We start from the raw sequence: 20,030 nt of genomic DNA, 5'->3' as shown, positions 1-20,030 counted from the left end.
TGTTGCTCTGTTGGGTCTCCAGTCCCGCCTGTGGTGGAGCCGGCCTTCCAGGACGTGCGGCAGGGCATGGGGCACGGCGTCACGCTGCGCTGCACCATGCTCAAGGGCAGCCCCATGAAGGTGGCCACCTCCGTCTGGCGCTTCAACGGGAGCCTCCTGGCGCAGCCCCTGGCAGAGCAGCAGGACTACTCAGAGCTCAGGGTGGACAGCGTCAGCCGGGAGACCAGCGGGAACTACGAGTGCAGCATCTCCAACGACGTGGGGGTCTCCACCTGCCTCTTCCAGGTGTCTGGTAAGTCACAGGATGCACATCAGAGCAAGCTGTTGGATGGGGTCAGGTATCGATGCAGGGAACCCCCAGCCAGGGAATAATGTGCTCTGGCTCCATGATTCAGGAGGCTGAACAGTTGCTTTATTAAGCTATATTATATTACATTAATACTATACTATAACTATGCTAAAGAGATTCTCAAGAAAACCCCGTGACTGTCTAGAGACAGCCATGACACAGCTTTGACCTAACTTGGCCAATCAATCCAAACCATCACCTTCAGTAAACAATCTCCTTAACACATTCTACATGCCAAACAACAGGAGCAGCAAGTAGAGAAAAGAATTGTTTTCTTCTCTGAGCTTCTCACTGCCTTTCCCAGGAAAAATCCTGGGAGAGAGAATTATGTCTCCCTCTGTTCAGAGAATGTGAATACCACAGTCATGGGAAGCTTGCTCCTCATAAACTGGTGCCACTACAATGCCTCTATTGCTTCCTGTGTGCCCAGCATTCTGTTCAAGAGGAATAATTTTCCAGAAGCCAGCAGGGAGATCTGTCTTCATCATTCAGGCAGATGCACCTGGAACAACTAAGTGCTCACCCCTGTTAGATTTTAGCAGTGTTTGACCACTTACAGGACTTAAACTCAAGGCCACAATCAACTTTGAAGCTTGGACAACCTCTATCATTGATAAGTATTGATGAAGGGGAAGTGAAAAGCTCTGTACATCCCTCCAAGAGGCTTCAAACCATGTGATTTCCTCTTTAAAAGCAAGGAAAGAAACGAAAAGAAAGAAACAAAACCTGTATTATGTATTCCCGTGCCTTCCCTATGACTCCTGTCTATTTGTGTCATACAGTGCTTTCTAGAAAAAACATGAGCTGGGAATGGTCAGTAGTACACAGTAGATTTGCTGCTCACAGTTTTCTTTGAATCCATCATCCCCTGTAACAGGGCTCCTCTGCAGCACCTGCAACTGCACAGAGGGATGGCAGACTTATAGCATCTAAAACTGCACATCTGACCCGGCCTCTCCAGCTGATCATTAAATCTGCTTTTCCCATGACCCCACAACTGACTTGGGCACAATTTTCTAGAAGAGCTCTCCCATGAAGTTGCCTTAATAAGCAATAAATTCAGTCCAAATACTCAGGTTTGAGTCCAGGGCCAATTTATAGTACTTTTCAAGCCTGGGTTGAAAAAATTGAGAATGAGTGACATCCAAAGAGGCCTGATTTTGAAGCAGGCCTTTCCTAGGGTTTGGGAAAGCTCAGGTATGCTGTAATTTTGGGATGCTTACAGAAATGGGGGAACCCAAACTACTTCTACTATTGGGTCCCTTTTCAGGACCTTGCTCTCACCCCTTAAGATTTCCTGGCATTTGTCTTGCAGTGAGTTTTGCTTGAAAGCTTTGGCCCCTTCCCTCTCTACCCTTTTCATATGCTTGTAACTCTCACATCACTAAGTGATAGCAAACCAAATCCCTCTATGAGCCATCACAGAAAACTGCATCCCTGTCAAGCCTGGGAACGCTCCCAGGAATTTCTTGCTGGTGGCAGCAACACACACTCATTGGCACCCCGTGTGCCATGCTGTGCCTCAGATAAGATCCCCTCAGCAGAAAGCAGGATTCACGCATAGAGACACTGATCAGGAAAGCAGCAAGCCTTTATTTTTCCTGCATCCCTTCTCCTTTTCCAAGGCATTGATATCTGATTGTAGCTGTTCAACTCCAGACATCTCTGCCTGTGTCCTGGACAGTTACAAATTAATTAGGGCTTCTGAGCCTGTAGAGCAACCTGAAAAATATTCCAGTGACTAGACTGCTATACTTGGACTCAGGATTGCTGGAGTTTTAATTCCCATCAGCCACAGCCTTCCTATTTGAGCAGAGAAAGTGGCATGGTCTCTTTTTGGTTTTATTTCTTCTCTGTGGAAAAAAATACTAAAAACCTTCCTATGTGACAGAAAGTGACTAATTTTTGACTGTGGGGTGTTCAGGTGCACTGAAAATACAGTACATGTATGACCAGGATAGGATTATTTTATTCTATGGATGAGTTATTAGCTTTCCAAAATGTTTTGGAAGGATAGTGAAACATCCAACCCATTCCTCTTGAGGAAGTTATCAGGGCAACCCCTGCTGTTCATCATGTGCTCCCTCACTGGCCAGAAGCACAGAAGAGCCTCAAAGAGAGACATGGATAATCTTCAGCTTTTCCCATCAGCTGTAAGCAAAAGACAAAAGTTTCCAGCAGTAGTAAAAGCTTCCAGAAGGAAGTTCTGTAAGTATTTTGATATGCAGCAATTCTATCAAAAAACACCTGTTTTTTCTAACTTCTATTTCTATCTTGTAATCAATTAATAATGAATTAATATCATGCAAGATGATCATTATCATCAGTTCTGATTTTATTCCGAAATCCATTATAAAGCTTGACTTCCATAGTCAATACAAGTTGAATAAGCAGCAATTAGTCTCTGAGGTGGTTCTGAACTTCTTGCTTGTGCAAAAATTCAAGTCAATAAAAATAATAAGAGAAAAAGGACTCGGAAATAAATATCAATATTATACATCTGAGTTCATAAAAAATAAACATTGAATCCTGTCGAGCCTAATTATAACCACACAGAATGGCAGGGCCGGTGATTCAAGTGGAAGGGTGCAGCAGACCTCCTGAGGAGATGGTGTTTATTCCTGTTCTGCTCTCCAGCATCCCTTGTTACCCAGACATCTTTCTGGTCTCTGCTGGTTCACACTGGACCCAAACCCAGACACTTGAGCTTTCGTTCAGGTCCAACTCCTGCCTGGCTCAGGACAGGACCTGGCAAAAACTGAAGTTCATTGGGTGAAATGATCGTGATTTCAAATAGGGCAAAACCAGTTGTGGGTAAGACCTGTGCTCCCTGTGCATTAGTCCTCCAGCTGCTGGGCTGCATGGCAGGAGCCTTCACATTCTGTTTGGTCGTGATTCAGGACAGAAACTGCTGAGCAAATGACAGGTACTCCCTTCTTCTCTGAACTGCTCGTTTTCTCTCTGGTACTTCTTTCCTTCTGTGTTTCCCTTCTCCAGCTGCACTTTGTTTTTAAGGAGAGACGTGGGTTTGAAAAAGACATCTCCGCCCCTGCCAAAGCTCCCACTGCTTTTACCCAGGCTGAGGTCAGTGTCCTCTTTGCTGCCGAGTTGACTGTTGTGTTACAAAGAGGCTGGAGCGCTGTGTTGCCAAGGCAGGGGAGATGCAGAAGGAGCAAGGTCTCCTTTTTAATGCCATGGTCTCTGTGTGATAAATAACACTTTTCCTATGACCTACTGGCCAAATGATCTTTCCTCAGGGTTTGTTAGCAGGAGTCTCTGTAAAGCAGCAGATGAAACGGGAGAAATGCCAGTTTAAAGCTGTTACTTCAATCTAAACTACAAAGCAAGAGAGAAAAGATTAGAGCTGGTTCCAGCTGGAGAACTGGAGTTGTTCCCACCTTCTCAGGTGCTGGTCATGTCCCACTGGTGTGGCAGGGCTGCTAATCCTCCCAGCAGTTTAGGCTCTGAAAGCAGTAGTGATTCACAGAAAACGGTGGCACATTTGTGCAAAGTGAAGGTGTCCATTGTGTTAGAGGCAGGTCGATAAGCTGGGTGCGTGGAGCTCTTCCACTCTCACCACGTCTCTTTGTAATTTCTGTTCCCCTTGACCCACTCTTTTACTTTCCTCCCTCTTTTTTCTTTTTTCCCCTCCAGCAAAAGCTTATAGTCCAGAGTTTTACTATGACACTCCCAACCCCACCTTGAGCCAGAGGCAATCCAAGAATTACTCTTACGTCTTGCAGTGGACCCAGAAGGAGCCTGATGCTGTGGATCCCATCCTCAAGTACCGCCTGGAAGTCCGGCAGGTAAGGTCTGCTCTCCTGCAGCCCCAGCATATGGCCTTTCAGGAGGCAATTACACCAATGTTTTCTTGCTGATTAAGAGCTGAAAGTGATGAAATTGGCAGATCCTGGTGGTCTTGCACCTTCCCCACTGAATGGAAGAGACAGGCCAAGTGCACAACTCAGTGTTCACTTTTACCTCTGGGGCTGGGTACAGTTGAGGTCTTTCAAAGCCCAGTGGCCCCAGTTGGGCTGTTCATGCTCAGTGTTTTGAATGGGGTTTCAGTGGGAACAATGCCTTATAGTCATTAGTTGGTGGTGTAGATTTTATAGGCCAAAGATTCAAACGAGTGGAATTCCATCCTCCTCACTCGTATGGAAAAAAGGGAATAAGCTGAAGAGCTCTCCAGGCAGGAACTGCAGGAAAAAGTCAATGGCTGTTTGTGTTGCAGAAGGGCTTTCATCCTGTCACACTAACTAAGCTATTTGGACTGTATGAACTCTGCAGGGGAAGAGAAGTGGGTTTCAAGGTTTCTGAGTTTGAAGGAAAATCATACTGGGGGTTGGGGGCTGGGGTAGAGAACTGAGTGAAATCTGAAGACATCACTGGTTGGAGAAGGTTATGGAAAAGAGTTTGATGTTTTTAAAGAGCACATTATCTTAGCAGGCTTGCCAGGTGCTTTCATCCACGCCCAGCAAAGCGCCCACATTCAACATTTTTGAGAAATGGGGACACGTGAAATTGGTAGTTCATACCATTCACTGGTAGCTGAGAAGCAAATGCATTTTGCAAGGAAAATTTTGTTTACTGTAGATAGAAAACAAAATAATTAAAAAGATTCAAGTGTCTCTTTCCTCTAGTTCTGCACAGTAGGCTCCAGTTTTATGTCTCCATTTGATTGTGAGCTCTCTGGGGTGGGACAGCCTTTGTTTGTTACTCACACCGTATGGAGCACGTTGTCAGTACTTAATAATAATACAGGACCCGGGGGAGCCTCTAATAATGAAGGCAGTTTGTCATAGCAGATCTTCCCTCTGAGCCAAGTTTTGCTATTATCAGCACTGCAACTCAATGAACATATTTGTGGGTTTTATCCTTCTCCAGTAAGTTGAGGTTTTTTTCCTTTTTGCACAGTGTCTAAAAGTAATCTTGGTTCTGTCCTTCTTTGAGCTCCTACTAAAAGGGATCAAGAGAAGGGAAAATCACTTTTCTGATTTGAGTTACGACATGGAGGGAGCTGAGCGCCATGCAAATCTAAACACACACCCAGTTTGGTTCATACCCCACTGGTTACTGCTGTTCCTGCTTTGCAGCATCACGATGTAGCTGTGACTGCTGAGTGTTGTGTTTTAGAGGAGCATGATATTGAGGCTCAGCTGTAGCCCAGTCATGTGTATGGGAAAGCTCTTAGAAATGGCTACAGGTGTCATCCTGGTGTTCTGGGACTGAATAAGGAAAGGCAGAGAGAGGAGGAGAGAGGGAAGCTTTGATCCCACTTCCGCCAAGCACAAGAAGGAAACACTTTGTTGTGATACTGCTGTAAAAAATGAACCCTTCCCTGGCTGAAACTAAGACACATTGGAAAAGGTTTTCATGGTATTGCCTCCTCCTGGCTTTTCTCCAATGAAAACACTTGCATTTCGTGGTGAGGTCTCCACCTCCATGAGCCATACTGAGGTCTTATGGAGTCCTTTTCATCTCCTTGTCCCAGAGGATCACATCCCCTCTCACATCCAGCCTGCTGCTTCCCTCTGTTCATGTGCTGACTTCCTGGTGTTTTCATTGTGACATCTCACTTGGGCTCCAAGCAGCCTTGTGCCACCTTCTGACCTTTCACTCCTTCCCTTGCTCCATCACCCTCTCCCATGTCCTGCAGATTCTGCTGCTTTATCACATCTTATTCTGTGCTGGGGCCCCTGGACTAAGTAATCCACCCTTCTGTTCCATTGTTGGACTGCAAAACGTCTTAGTGAATATAACTGAAAAGTCCAAAAGCCTAAAAGTGTTACTGACTGGAGAGCTCTTAAGAAAAGGGATTTATCTGCCTGAGTGTGGAGCTGCTGTTTGCCCGTGCACACTTCTCACTGGACATGCTGGCTTTCCAGGCACCAGCTGTGGTGGCACAAAATCCTCCTAGAGAGCTCGGATTGGAGTGGAATATTCTCCTTAGGTGAAACAGGCCTTACACGTGGCCAGACACAAGTCATTTATTGCCAGCATCAAGCTGGGGAAAGCTCACTCAGCCAGCCCAGCCCACTTTCTCCCCCAGTCCCTGGAGTTCTGCAGCCCCAGTGGTCATGGCAAGGGCTCTTCAGGATGAATGAACGTGGCAGCCTGCAATCTTGGGTTAGTAAGGGGCTGTCAGGGGGAAGAGGGGATGAAAAGAGGAGAATTAACTCTTTCTGAGCTGGAATCCAAAAGGCAACCTGCTGGGATGCCCACTGGTTGCAATTTAGTTTGCTGGTTTTCATTTCACACTCCCTGGCTTGCTCAATGAGCTCTTGGCATATGTAATGTGAAGATGCCCAAGTAGCAGGATGCTTTGCAAGGCACCTGGGAACGCTTGAATTAAATTTGCTTGCTGCAGCTGCTGAAATTGGGGCTGGGTGAGAGTCAGAGTGCTGCTTATTAATTGGCTGGCGCCATGCCTCCTCCAATTCTTCCTGTTCAGAAGCTTCCTAGGGCATTACCGGGGGGATTGAAAGCAGTCTGGGGGAATTTGGTTTCCTAAGCAATGTGTGGGGCCTCCCAGCAAGATGGGCAGATGCCCTTCCACCAGAGCTCATTGTTCCCAGGGCTGCACAGCAGGCTGAGTGGCACAACAGACGCCCCAGTGCCAGCAGAATAAGAATTTACTTTTGATTAAAACCATATAAGCAGCCTGACAGCTTGGCGCCACTGACCCAGGAAAGTGCATATGATAGCAACTTGGAGAAAGCTTCTTGTGAAGCCTCTACTCTATGTCCCAGCAGAGAGACTGTAATTTACTGGAGGGTACAGTTCAGGTGGGCTTAGGCAGTGGCATTGCTGATGACAATTCAGAGGGGAAAACGTACCCAGTGAAGAACAGCAGGAGCCTCACAGTCATCTGTCCTGACAGCTTGGGTGTTTTTTCCTTCTTGCTGCAAGGCAACTGATCCAAATGCCAACCACCTTGCTCCACCTTACCCAGGGACCCCGATGAGGTCACAGCCTTGAGTGGTTTGGTTGTGGGCAGATGCCACAAGGCTTTAGGGCTATTTGTTTGGTCAACTTTTTTTTCTTCCATGTATTCTTGCAGTGTAAAAAAGGCTCTGAAGTACTGCCTTCCAACTGAAAATTATTTTCGTTGCTTGGGGATTCAAAGCAGCCTCCCCAAACCAGATCTTTGCTTAAAAAATAAAAAGCCTTTTAAGTTGCTTGTTTCTCTCTATGTATTTTATACCCGTCCCAGGGCTCTGCTCTAACATTAAAGAGAAATGAAAAGCCATCTAATACTGCAAGCAGGTTGCATCATGGAGGAAAGATCTAAGTTGGGCTGGTGGTTATGGTTTTGGGGGATTTTTGTGGCAGAAAAACTGTGCACTTAATGAGCTGGAACCCATCTGTGACCTGAGGCTGCAAGAGAAAGAGGAAGGAGAAGCTCTTGGTGCAGCAGGAAAGTTTAATCTTCATTGTTCCCCTCAAGGCGACCTGAGGCTGCTGTCTCCTCCGAACCTTCTCATGCACAGGCTCAGGCCAGAACTGGGCCAGCTTTATATATTCCTGGCTTTCCCCTCCTCAGAGCAGGCTGAGTCTACATGCCAGACAAATTTCAGGGGTCTCCCTGAAATTTGCACTGGGCCAGGCCCCAGACCTATTTGCTAAATTGCTCCCTGGGTTGTCACTTCAGATTAATTCCTGTCAGGGAGACCATCTAATGAGACTGGCCCTGTGCAATGCCTGAGTAATTGTGTGGTCCCTCTTTGTTTGTACTTACATCCCTTCCATGTTGGATAAACATTCCCTGCTGTCTACAAAACTCATCTGGGCTTGGGAGCTGGCTGCCACTTGCCTCATCAGCCAGCCAGAGCAGCATTAATGAGAGCTGCGGCCGTGGGGAGCCTGCATACCATGTGGGGAGGTGACAGATAACAGAGCTGTTGGGACAGACACCGGACAGGGGCATTAGCAGGAATTTAATGACTGTGATTAGAGTGGAAGGTTAACTCTGCTGACCGCCATCCCAACACAGCGGGAGAGGTTTTATGCCGAGGTCTGAGGACTGTGGATCTGTATCTCTTAATTTCTGCCTCTGAGTTGCTCTTTTTCTCTCCCCTGAGCCCATTTGGGCAGTATCTGTCTGCTGCAGCCTGTCTTTGGCTTCATGGGCTCCTGGAAGCGGCCGGCCCTCGGAGGGCAGGGGGGTCTCTCCCTCAGAGCACTGAGCAGGGGTGGCACAACAGGGAGCGTGAACAGCAGTGCACCTGCCCACACTTTCCCCTGAATGTCTGCTTAGAATGCCTTTGGGTCCCAGGTTAGAAATGCTGTGGCTGCAGAAAGGTGATGTACTTGAGCAGTGGTGGCTCTTGCAGCAGCCCAGCTGTGTATCCTGGGAGGTGAACAAAATTCCTTTTCTTGAACAAGATTCCTTTTCTCTGCACATGCAGCCATGGCTTCAGGCAAGGATGGGAAAACGAGCAGCTGGTGCCTTAGGGGGTGCCTGGGGGCTGCACTTCGGAGTGAGGGAGGGGAGGACGGGACACCAAAGGCTCGGTGAGGAGGCAGCTCTGCACAAGGCAGAGTCCAGTGTGGCAGAACTCGCTTTACAGAGGCTCTGACATTTTGCTGGCTCCACAGCACAGCGCTGCCATTGCCAAGGCAACCGCTGCAGACCGGGTTGGGTCCACAGCCCTCATCCCAAGCTCTCTGGTGCATTGTGACCCCACTGGCCCCATCCTGTGCATTCCCACAGTACTGTTGCAGGGACGTTTTCAGCTGGGGCATGCTGCAAGCACTAAGGAGGTGATATCTGCTTTAGGACTTAACTAAAAAGCAGTCAGGGCTATCCTGGTTTTCATACTAGAAGATGAAAAGCTTAAAGAAGGGTTGCAGCTTGTGAGCTAGGGAGGTATCCATCCTGCTCTGGATAAAATATGCTGTGTGATGCACTGGCCTGGTGTTACCTGGAAAAAGGGAATGTCGTGCCACATCCACCAAAAAATCCTCCAGCCGGCAGGCTGCTTAATTGGACAGACCAGTTTGATGTCCATGGTAGGACACAGACTGGGCACATGGAACAGGGATGTGTGAGTCCCTTTACCCAGAGCATCACAGTCACAGCTGGCTGCAACTAGGAAGGGACTGTGGCTTTTCCTGAAGCTGCACATGGTGCTCATCATTGCACTTGATACAGGCTCTGCTGGTCCTCTCTCACTGGTGTTAGGACTGGGGACTCCAGTGACTTGGCTTCACAGTGTTTGCCCAGCAACAAATTTCAATGCAGACCTTCTGTTACAGGATGGCTCAAAAGTCAAATCTGTCAGAAAGCTTCTCTGGTCCTCTCTTCTTCTTTTGCCTCCCTTGTCTGCCAGTTTGATGTTTGATCACAGGCTGCTGTCATATTGGATATCAAATCAACACAATTCCATCTACCTGCAGAACCATCCTCTGTAGTGGAAAAGGTATTTTATCCTATCTCCCTACTGATGCTCTTTTTTTTATTTCGACTTTTGTTCAGGCAGTGAGAATAGGCAGATTATATCTGTGCTCTCAAGACAATTGCATTCAGTTGTGCTAGTGGCCTACGTGATGCTGGGCAGGATTCATCCCTTAGGAAGAGGTGGAAAAGGATGCAGAACTAAGCCAGTGCCAGTGGGAGGTGTGCTTGGTGGATGGTTTGAACAGTCATCATGATGCAAAGCCAGGGAAAGCAAGAGGGGGGAGAGGAGGCTCTGCCTTTCTGGGCTGCAGAGGAGGAGGGGTTTGGGACTGAGTGTCAGCTGCATACCCCTGGAAGGAGAGCGGGCTGGTCAATAACAAATGGTGGACAAGCAGTCCTTGAAGCTTAATAAGATTGCTGTGCAGGACCTGGAAGTGAAGCAGTGACTTTGCCACAGGCATGTGGGAGTGAAGACAGCAGGATCTTACCTCAGCTGTGCTCTCTCTGCCTGGAAATGGGACACACCATCAGTCACTGCAGCTGATAGCACATTGAGCCATCTCGCTTTTCATCCCTAGCAATCTGTCACAGAAGGGGCTGCTAGAACAAAGTCTTCTCCACCTCTGTTATAAGGGAAGATCCCAGGATAGCTGAATGTTTGGTAGGGGTGGAAACAAGGAGCTTTTTCCATGTTTCATGTTTGTACTCTACGTTGGCTAAGTTGACAGCAGCAGAGCCTCCACCAGCACAAAGGAAGGGAGTTTTCCCCTGGCCATTCCCACTCACTGCAGGAGGAGATGTCTGCCTGGCCGTGGCTGCTGTTGGCCCTGTCAGCCAGAGGATCAGAGTGCTTTCTACAAGGGTGGCCAGGAAAGCTTGGCACAGGCCTGACCAGCACTGATGGGTCAGGTGTGATCTCACTGGAAATGACTGGTAGCCATGGGATAAGGGTTCCCCCTTTGGTAGTCTGACAGTTTCCAATGCCACAATTGGGACTTCTTCCCTTTGCCCATGAGAGCTTAGCAAATGATGCTTAACTACTGAATTAGTTTGATTAATTCTGTCTTTTTGCATTCACAAATTACTCTTCAGTATGATATGTGGTTTTTCTGAGCTGGTTTTCCCTAGTCCACAGGTCATTTGTAATCAGTTAGTTGGAAAAATTAGTAATATGAGCAGGGGCAGATCAATTATGCTTCAGTCTTAAGGTATCATTTCCCTTCTGTGATTATCCACAGTAAGTGAAGTGTAGTTGGTTGACCTTGGCTGGATGCCAGTTGCCCACCAAACTGCTCTATCATTCTCCCCTCTTCAGCAGGACAGGGGGAGAGAAAATAAGATTGAAAAAGCCACATGAATCAAGATAAAGTCAGTTTAATAACCAACTTCTGAGGCCATGTGCAGAATCAAAGGAAAACAATTGATTCTCTACTTCCCAACAGCAAGCAATGTCCAATCCCTTCCTGGGAAGCAGGTCCTCAGTACATGCAGCAGTTGCTCTGGAAGACAAGCATCACAGTCATACTTTCATATCCCTTTGGCCAATTTGAATCAGCAGTCCTGGATATGATCCCTCCCAAGATCTTGCCCACCCCCAGCCTGCTGGGGAGGGGAGAGTGTGGAGAGGCAGCACTGGTGCTGTGGGACCTCTGCTTAGCAGGAGCCAAACCACTGGTGTGTTATCAAGTTCTTTCTGGGTGCCCACACAAAGCACAGCATTGTGAGGGCTCCTGTTGGGAAAATTACCTCTGTCCCAGCCAGATCCAAAGCCTAAGGTAACCTGCCCAAAACAGGGTAGGTGACAGTGTTCAAGGTGTCTGGCCATTCATCAGGTGCCTGGCAGAGAGATTTTGTCTTTGCATTAATTTTTTTAAGGACTGCTCCTAATGCCATTCAAGAACTTAACTGGGCAAGAGGGAAAGCAGGATATTGTTTAGCTTTCCTAGTACAAGGGAATATTTCAAGCAAATGTCCCAGTTTTAGCTGTGTTCAGAACAGTTACAGCGACTGAGAAGAGCAATTCCAATAATCTTGCTGGAAAGGCTCATATGACCTTAAAACACATCTGGAAGGGAAATCTCATGTCTTTCTAGCTCCTAACACCACTGTTCAGTGTTCATTTTGGGTAAGAAATATGTGAGAGAGGAGGTAATCAGATTCCCCAAACCAATAGACTCCTCATAGCAGCTTTGCAGGGTACAGAAGTTTTTTCCACATCACTGTGCTTGTTTGTATCCAGCAGGCTCTTGGCTTGTGTTTTACAGAGCTGAGTACAGAATGAAAGATGCTTGCCCAGTATCAAAGTCAGTCCTTTTTGTGCATTTCTTATCCACACTCCTTCGGTGGCTTCAAGGGGTACATGCTTGAGTATTGAGTCTTTCTGAAAGTCCCTGTTGATAGGCTGTGATGTGGCTTCCTCCTGTTTGCTCATCTGCTCTTTTCAGTAGTCAGTCCGTGTTCCTCCTGCTGCTTCACCATCTTTTCTTTGTGGACCTTTGTGCTTTCTCCTGTTCCCCTTCCTATATTCTACCTCTTCTTTCTTTTGTTTCTGTTTCCTTTTTCTGGGTTTGTTCTGGTTTTTGTTTTTTTTTTTTTCCCCTGGCTCTCACTTCCTAGAACACATTGGAGATAAGAACTAAGAGTGTGTGAAGGGGAAGGGTTTGGAAGAGAGATGTAGTCTCTCCCATAGCTAGTCACAAATGGAAGGAGTAGGCACTAGATGGATGTTTTGGCTGTGTATCATAAAGAAATGAAGTGGGCAGCATGGAGCAATGTGAAGGGCTTTATGGGTCTCCCTGCATGTCCTGTGCTGCCTCTGCCTCTTCTTTATAGACAGCCTAGAGGCTCTGGAATGATACTTACCTACAAACCTTCATTACAGGTACCAGGCTGGAAAGTTCAGTCACACAAAAAGGTTGTTTCTGCTCCAGGAAGCATCAGCCCCATCCTTTATTAGTTGTTTTCAAGGGTGAAGGGGCCCTAACACAGGGCTCTGCCAGGGTCTGTGGGGAAGAAATGAAGCTTTTGTTGGTGGAGCATGTCCTGCTTGCAAGTAACACCCATATTATAGGCAAAGTGACTCAGAGCTCAGCCTAACTGCAGCTGGGCAGACTTGGGCTGTGCAGAGCCAAAATTGCTTTTTTTTTCTTGGAGTCAGAAGTGCTGACAGCACAGTGCACAGACACATGCATGGGTCTGGCTGCAAGTAGCCAGTGTGTCCAGTGCAAGGAAATTGGTGGAAGAGGAGGCTGTGCTTACTGATGTAGGGATGAGTATAAAGTTGGATCAGTAAGGCACCAAGCAGTGCTGATTTTCAGCTGTGAGGCTCAAAAGAGTCTGGCACCATTGCTCTCTGCAAGAGGGGGATGTGGAGGAGCATGAGAGATGGTGTCTCTCATCCAGCTCGTGCCCATACAACAGACAGAGAGGTGATCTCTGGCTCTGCCGTGCACAGTCAAGAGTCAGTACAGGCAGGAACTTGCAGAAAGAGTAGAGAGCTTCCAGTCTGAAGCAGAAGGACTGCACATGTCCTCAGGGTTGAAAATAAGGCTGTGAGACAGTAGGAGCAAGCCTCAGCTAAGGCTTGTGCTTGACTGCCTGTCTGACAGAGTGAAGGCTAGGTCTGTTCTTCCTTAGACCAGGGAACATACGCTAATAAAATACATATTGCTTTCTGATCAGATCCTAATGAAAGACATTATTGAAGAGTGTGGAACAAGCACTTACAGTAATTCATGACAGCACCAATTTGGCTTCTCTAGAAAGCCATAAACTGCTGCTCTTGGCACCTAATGAGGATGGGCAGCTGATTGCCTGTGCAAGAGGAAGAGAGAGAAAGACTGCTTCCCAGCCTTGATGGCTCCAGCTGTCCTCAGAAGCCACTGAAGGTTGCAGTTGCTTCTCTCTCTGGAGTTGGGAATGTTTCAGCCAAGAAACTGGGCCTCCTGATAAAGGACAATTCAGTACAAAAAGCTTCCAGGACTCCTCATTTAGACTGAATAATGGGTTTGGTTTGGGCATCCATCCTTGCTTAATCCCAGGATCTGAACCTGTGTGCTTGGCTGATGAAAAACATAGGCATGAATTTCAGTTCACTGATGTGCTTGTCTGGGAAATGCCAGCTTTGTGCTTGCAATGTGGTTATTTGTTCTGGAAACCCCTTAGGAGTTATGGCTATCAAGCAAGGAAAATGCAATAAATCCAGGTTTAAACTTACCTTAACCCTTTAATTGATGAGGTTAATGCTTGACATCATTTCTATCCAAGATAGTGATTAAGTACTAACCAAAGAAAATATTTTAATTCAATGTGACAGGCAGAGAAAGTTTGATGAGAGATTATAAAGAAGCATCACAATGACTATCTTCATATCCAAACCAAATGTCTTCCCTACCTAAAACTTACCCAAATAGTTTTTCCAGAGTAGGCAGGCATCCTCCCTGCAGCTGATACCAGCCAATCCCCTATTAGGGTTGTGCTCTTGAAATTTTATGCAGCTGACAGCAGGCTGGAAGACAATGCCACCTTGGTGAAGGGTTAGGAAAGATTGGAAGAAAGATCTGAAAGATGGAAAACCATTCGAGTGGTTCTGGTGGGATGAAATGCAGTGGTACAAAGGCAGGGTCATTCATGCAGAAGGTGCTGCAGGCTGGAAGCTCATCTTTGGAAAATGAGTGCAGTGCTCAACTGAGTTGACTTCAAGGAGCTGCTGATGAGATGCAGGTGTGAGAAAGGGCAAATGTACTCCTAGATGAAACTAGAGGTACTTCTGGGCAAGGTGGAGAAGTGCCACTACATCCTGTATGCAGGCTGGGCACTGATCCAGCAAATGGGATTGTGCAGAAAAACACTGTAGAGTCAATCCTGGAAAGTGAGAGTCTGTGTTACAAGAGCAGTCACAGAGTCTTAGCCCAGCAAAGCAGAGGCTGAGAGGTGGTGAGATTCCTGTCTGTAAAACATCAGGGGGTCAAGCAGCAGCGAGGGAAAAGAGCCACTGAAGCTACAGGACACTGCTGGCACAAGATAACCGGGTGCAAGCTGCATGTGAATAAATTCAGTCTGGAAATGAGAACATTAGGGCAGTCAGGCTCTGGAACAGATGTCCAGGGGGAGGAGCAGGCCCAAAAGGAACAAACCACTTTTAAGATAAGACGTGATACATACATAAAATTAATAAGCAGAGGCAGCCCCTCTGGTGACAGGGGACTAGCCCCTGTCAGGCAGCAGTGTGCAACCCTTGCTGTGTCCCAGATTGTAGCCATGTTTTGCTCTTCTCTGAACTCTGGGATTTTATCCCTCTGCCAAAATACAGAGATCAAGCATCCAATTCATAGTGTTCAAAAGGAATGTCAAAGACATCTTCCTCTGCTTTGCCCTGTGGTGCCAAGGTGACATCAAGGATCACAATCTCAATCCACTGCTGTGTGTCAGAGTGAATAGAAAGAAGGGGAAAGGAAGGGCCAGATTTATGGCACATTTTTCCAGCTGTGTGGAACATATTGGAGCCTCATGTTCAACAGAGTTTCCTAAAATTTCCTATCCCCACCTTCCTCCTGACCCTGTTTCTGAGCATTTTCATTCTACTTTCCCAAAAAATTCCTTCTACCCATGGAACTTACATGCTGAGCTCTCATTGTCCAGCAATGGAGAACTGGATCATTTTCTTTCAAACTTTGGTACTATAAACTCCAACACACATAAATTCTGTAATCATATTTCCTTTTTTTTTTTTTTAACTTTAAAAAGTCCATGGCTTCTAAACTCTTTGAGGTTGCCTCTCTGCCACATATCCTGTAGCTTTGGAGGCAGAGTTGGGGCAGGAAGTGAGGACAGGGAATGTCTGATGAAGTGGCAGGAGGTTTGGCATTGCAGAGCCCCATGTTTATCCCAGGAGCTGTTACCAGTGCCATAAGCAAACTCAGCACCTTGAGAGATCTGTCCTGGCTGTTTCATTGTGGTGAGGGCAGTGGTGTGATTGTTTCTGGTGCTTGTGAGCAACACTCCCTCAGGAAGGGAGCAGCTGTATCTTAGCTGGGCTTTGCTGGGATGAGGTCATTGCAGCCACAGCCACTGGGGAAATCTGATAAGAGCCTGCAGCACTCTGGGACAAAGCTGTGTAAGCAAGCCAAGATTCTGTGCAAACAGGCTGAAATGGTACAAGTGGGAGGCTCTGTCACACCCTGGGTGGTATTGCCTGTCAGAAGAGATGTGCCCTTCTGCTACACTCACTCCTCCTGACCCCCTGCTAAACAGGGATATCCATGTGTGCTGAGAAACTGGGCAGCTTGGCACTGAGCTTTGAAGACCACCTTGATTGCTGGTTGCTTGAAGAGTACAGCCCACCAGCTGCACAGGCAGTTGAAGATTATTTTGTCCAGATTATTGCCCCATGCTTCTTTTCAGACCTTTGGGAGATACCTGTGCTTCCTGCACCACCAGGCTCTCCCCAGCACCTACTCTGGTGGATGTCTGATCTCCAGAGTGTCCTGACACTCACAGATGAGGGGGGAGAGATTGGGGGAGGTTAGAACACCCCACCTGCACACAAGCCAGAGACAGCATTTGTCTGGTGTGCAGAGCTGCACAGGGAGCAAGGAAGAGCCTGTCAGAGGGATGGAGCCTGCGTGCAAGGCTGCTGTGCCACACCAGCCTGCCTTTATCTGCTGCCTCCTCTGCCTGCAGAGGCTGGAGAGGCTGCAGAAGGAGCTGGGAGCTGTCCCTGCAGCCCATATCTGCAGTTAGGGAGGTTGGAGAGGGAATGCAGACAGCCATCCCTGTCTCTTTTGTGCTGCAGCAAGGAGCAGCCAGGGGAATTTGAATGAGGCTGAGAAAAAAGAGTGAAAGAGCGAGCGTGTGTGGAAAGGATTTGAATGGAGATATTGGAAAGCAGAGCTGGTGCTTGTGCCCTGAGCTGAGAAGTCGCTGAAGAAGCAGGACAAGTAAAGAGAGAGCATCAGGAGTGAATTGCAATGCTGGGAAGCTGGATGCCTGCAAAACAGTCACAGAGTCTTTGCTCCATTCAGCTTGTTGGGGGGTCTACCTGATTTTAATGTTCACTTTTCTAGCTGTTGTTTGTTAGAAGTACCTGGGGGCTTGGGGATGAAACAGATTTTCTTTCTAATTTCTCCTTTCAAACAAGCATTAACATGCAGTTGTGAGACCGCGTGCATGGCTTCACAAGCCACACCAGTCTCAGCACAGGTATATTGTTGTGGTGGTGTAGAGCAGAACCACAACAGTAACTCTTGACAGATGTGTTTATTAATATCCTTTAGCTTTGTTTAGGCTTCTAGCTGGTACACATCTGGCATAAACATCATTCGGTCTGAAAACATCATCCTGGTTTTTTCCTTCAATAGCCTGTATAAACAGAAAATGAAGGTGTGGCAGTGTCATACCTAGGGCCCTGTGCTATGACAATGCCCCAGCTGGGAATGGAAGCAGGGGCAGGGGTACTGTGGCATCCTGCTTTTGTCTCTGAGACTCTTGGTGTGTGTTCCTGGTCCGTGGGCCAGCTTGGCTGGCTACAGTGGGACAAGCACCTGCAAGCATCACAAGCTGGCTCAAGTGACATGACAGAGGAAAGGGGAGACAGTGCCCACCAACAGGGCAGGTGAGGGTGAGGAATGATGAAGGGCAGCCCCAGTTTGCAACTCCCAGAGGTTTGGTGGCTGAGTGCATGTGAGTGAGTTCTCCCCTGGTGGCTAACACTGTTTACAGTGACAGGGAAAGCGACAGGGACAGGGAAAGGGACAGGTTGCTTACCCTGCACGTGAATACACACAAACCACACGGGGCTGACTTTGCCCTTTGTAAGGTGTTTCTAGAGAACCCATTCTACAAGAACATTCTCACCTCTGCCTCCTGTGTAACGTTCACAGCCAGCTGGTAGGAACTGTGGATTTGTTTGTGTTTTTTCCTTTCCCATCCTTTGCTCAGAGTGCTGGGAATGGAAGGAGGGAAAGGCAGAGGCGAGTGTGTGCTTTGCACAGTGCTCTTGTTCTGGCCCCTGGGCCAGCCTGCTGAGCCTGGTGATGAATGAGCTTGTAGCATGAGCTCCTCCACTGAGGCTTCAGCGTCTCTAATAAGGTGGCCAGTGTTTCCCTGTCCTCTGAGCCAGCCTCTGCTTTATTAACTGCACTGCAGCAATATTAAACTGGAGCACGGGGTCAGCGTGATCCGAGGAGAGATGCTGAGAAGGGGGTGGAAGGGAGAAGATACCAGGATAGCACAGAACACATGGAGCAGGAGACAGGGAAACAGCTGGCAATTGAAGTGGATTGAAAAATGGGTTCCTGCTGGACTGATGCACACAGCTCTGCACAGACCTGCTGCTGGCAGCCAGGGACACAGAGCGTGTTCAAGGAGGGGGATGCAGAGGCAGACTTTGGCCTTTGTGTCTGTGTCTGCTGGACCTGTGCTAGTGACCGTAAGCCAGCACCTGCTCCACATGCACACAGCAAGCAGCTGGCTGGAGCTGCCCCCTTCTCTCCCTGGCACTAATTTCATGCCCTTTAAGCTGTGCTGGCAGCGCACCTGGCTCTTTCTACTGACAGCTGCAGCTAGCTCAGGGCCCATGCTGCTTTTCACAGAGAAGCCAGTCTTTCAAAGACATCCAGGGCCAGTTCTGTTGTGATGCCAGGACTGTAGAGAGTGTAGTAAAGATGTGCAGAGGGCAGTCTTGCTGGCAGCCAGTTTCTGTGTCAGTCCAAGCTGCATATTGGATAGAGACAGGACATACGCTGGGAGAAGATAGAGCTACAAAATATTTGGTGGAGGGAAAAGACCTCTTAAAACTTTACCTCTGAGCACCAGGAGGAGATACATGCTGAGCCTTGGCTGTGCCTTTCCCATTACCTAGTGATCCAGGTCTCTTCTAGAAAGCAGGGAGGTTGCAACCCATAGGAAGCATATGTGCCTTTAATTATTTCTGTTTTGCAGCCAAACCTGGGTGGCAGCCAGTTATTTATTTGGTTACACAAGTCCCTGAGGATAGATTCAACTAAGGGATCCAGAGCTTTGCAGTGCAGACTGGAGGCTGATCTCTCATTTTGTCCTGGATTAGATGATGTGGGAGAGTATGTGATTTGACCTTGCTCCCAGAAGCTTTAGATACCCAAATTCCACCTAACTCCCAGCTGAGGTGGAATTTGCACTGGCTGAGTCTCACCCTCAAGCTTCTGTCTCACTCTCCATTTTCTTTCTTTTCTAAAGGTTATGTCTAGACAAGGGAAATGGCTCCTGACCTCCTCCTATTTGCTGGCTGCCTTCCTAACACCCCAGCAAATGGCAGCCTGTGGGGAGGAGCTGCTGCCAGCCCTCCCAGTCACACTCTGCTCCCCAAAAGGTCCCATGCTAGGAGTTGTACCACTCCAGCCTTCTGCTTCTGGCTTCTGACGGCTCCTCTTCTCCCAGATAATTGGAGGGCTGGTGCTAATGAGCCCAGCTTAAGTCTCTGTCCCAGGGAACCATCTCTGCCACTGCTTGTCCAGAGCAATGGTGTGGAGGGCTGGCAGATGGGAGGACTGAGCAATAGGAACACCAGCTGGGTCAGAACCCAGCTGGCATGTGTGCAGGTAGGGCCTTGTTGATATGAACAGATCCTGGCAGCATCCTGGTGCCTCTGGGAGCCTCTGCCCTAGTCCTGCCCACTAGGACTGCTCCTTAGGGCAGCACCAAGCTGGGGGAAGGCACCAGGGCAGCTCCCAGCTCTCTGCTCCAGCTTGCCAGGGGAGGAGGAGGAGAGTGCAGCAAGCAGTTCCTCGAGCAACTTACACCCTGATGTGTGCAGGTACAAAAAGTCTGGTCTCCTTTAGGTGCAATCTGTAAGGCAGGTGCAGAATTGTTTTTCACTGGGAGAACCACAGGCAGCCACAGATTCTCAGGGACCAGTCCCTGCCCCCTCACTTGGGACCAGCATCCAAACTGTGGGCAGATCAAGGAGGTGAGTCAGTGAGTCCTGGCTGTGTTGGAAATGAATGGGGCTTTGGCACAAAAAGCTCTACAGTGGCAGCCATTGCTTCTGGGTTTGAACTTAGAGTTACATATGTGAGAGCTGGAGGCAGGCAGAGCAGGGATTGCATGCACTTGTTTTTGAAAGCACCACATCAGCATTGCCCCTGCCCTGCTTTGATAGTGGCCTTCACTTCTGCTGTGCCCTCACTCCATCTTCTTGCCCCACTGACACATTTGCTGTAAACCTTCCTCCATGCATCCCAATTCCAGTAATCCTGCAACTTCAGAGTTAATGGTGAACTGAGACTGCCTGGCAGGAGAACT

General features: G+C 48.0%; 1 protein-coding gene and 1 long non-coding RNA gene across 3 annotated transcripts in view; one reads left to right on the top strand and one right to left on the bottom strand.

Moving 5' to 3' along the window:
• Positions 1-20,030, top strand: part of MDGA1 (MAM domain containing glycosylphosphatidylinositol anchor 1) — a 146,691-nt gene that overhangs the window by 91,127 nt on the left and 35,534 nt on the right. For both annotated transcript variants that reach the window (XM_064708889.1, XM_064708890.1), the window contains exons 9-10: positions 23-292; positions 4,004-4,155. In XM_064708889.1, the coding sequence (XP_064564959.1) occupies positions 23-292; positions 4,004-4,155 (422 nt within the window). The remainder of the gene's footprint in view (positions 1-22; positions 293-4,003; positions 4,156-20,030) is intronic.
• LOC135445816 (uncharacterized) lies at positions 12,014-14,183 on the bottom strand. The gene is made up of 3 exons (XR_010439606.1): positions 14,157-14,183; positions 12,615-12,754; positions 12,014-12,364 (listed from the first exon to the last, which is right to left on the bottom strand). It is a non-coding gene; the product is annotated as an uncharacterized LOC135445816 (long non-coding RNA).

The sequence above is a fragment of the Zonotrichia leucophrys genome, chromosome 3 (genome assembly GCF_028769735.1).
Source record: "Zonotrichia leucophrys gambelii isolate GWCS_2022_RI chromosome 3, RI_Zleu_2.0, whole genome shotgun sequence".
NCBI lineage: Eukaryota > Metazoa > Chordata > Aves > Passeriformes > Passerellidae > Zonotrichia > Zonotrichia leucophrys.
This window is presented reverse-complemented; position numbering and strand designations above follow the sequence as displayed.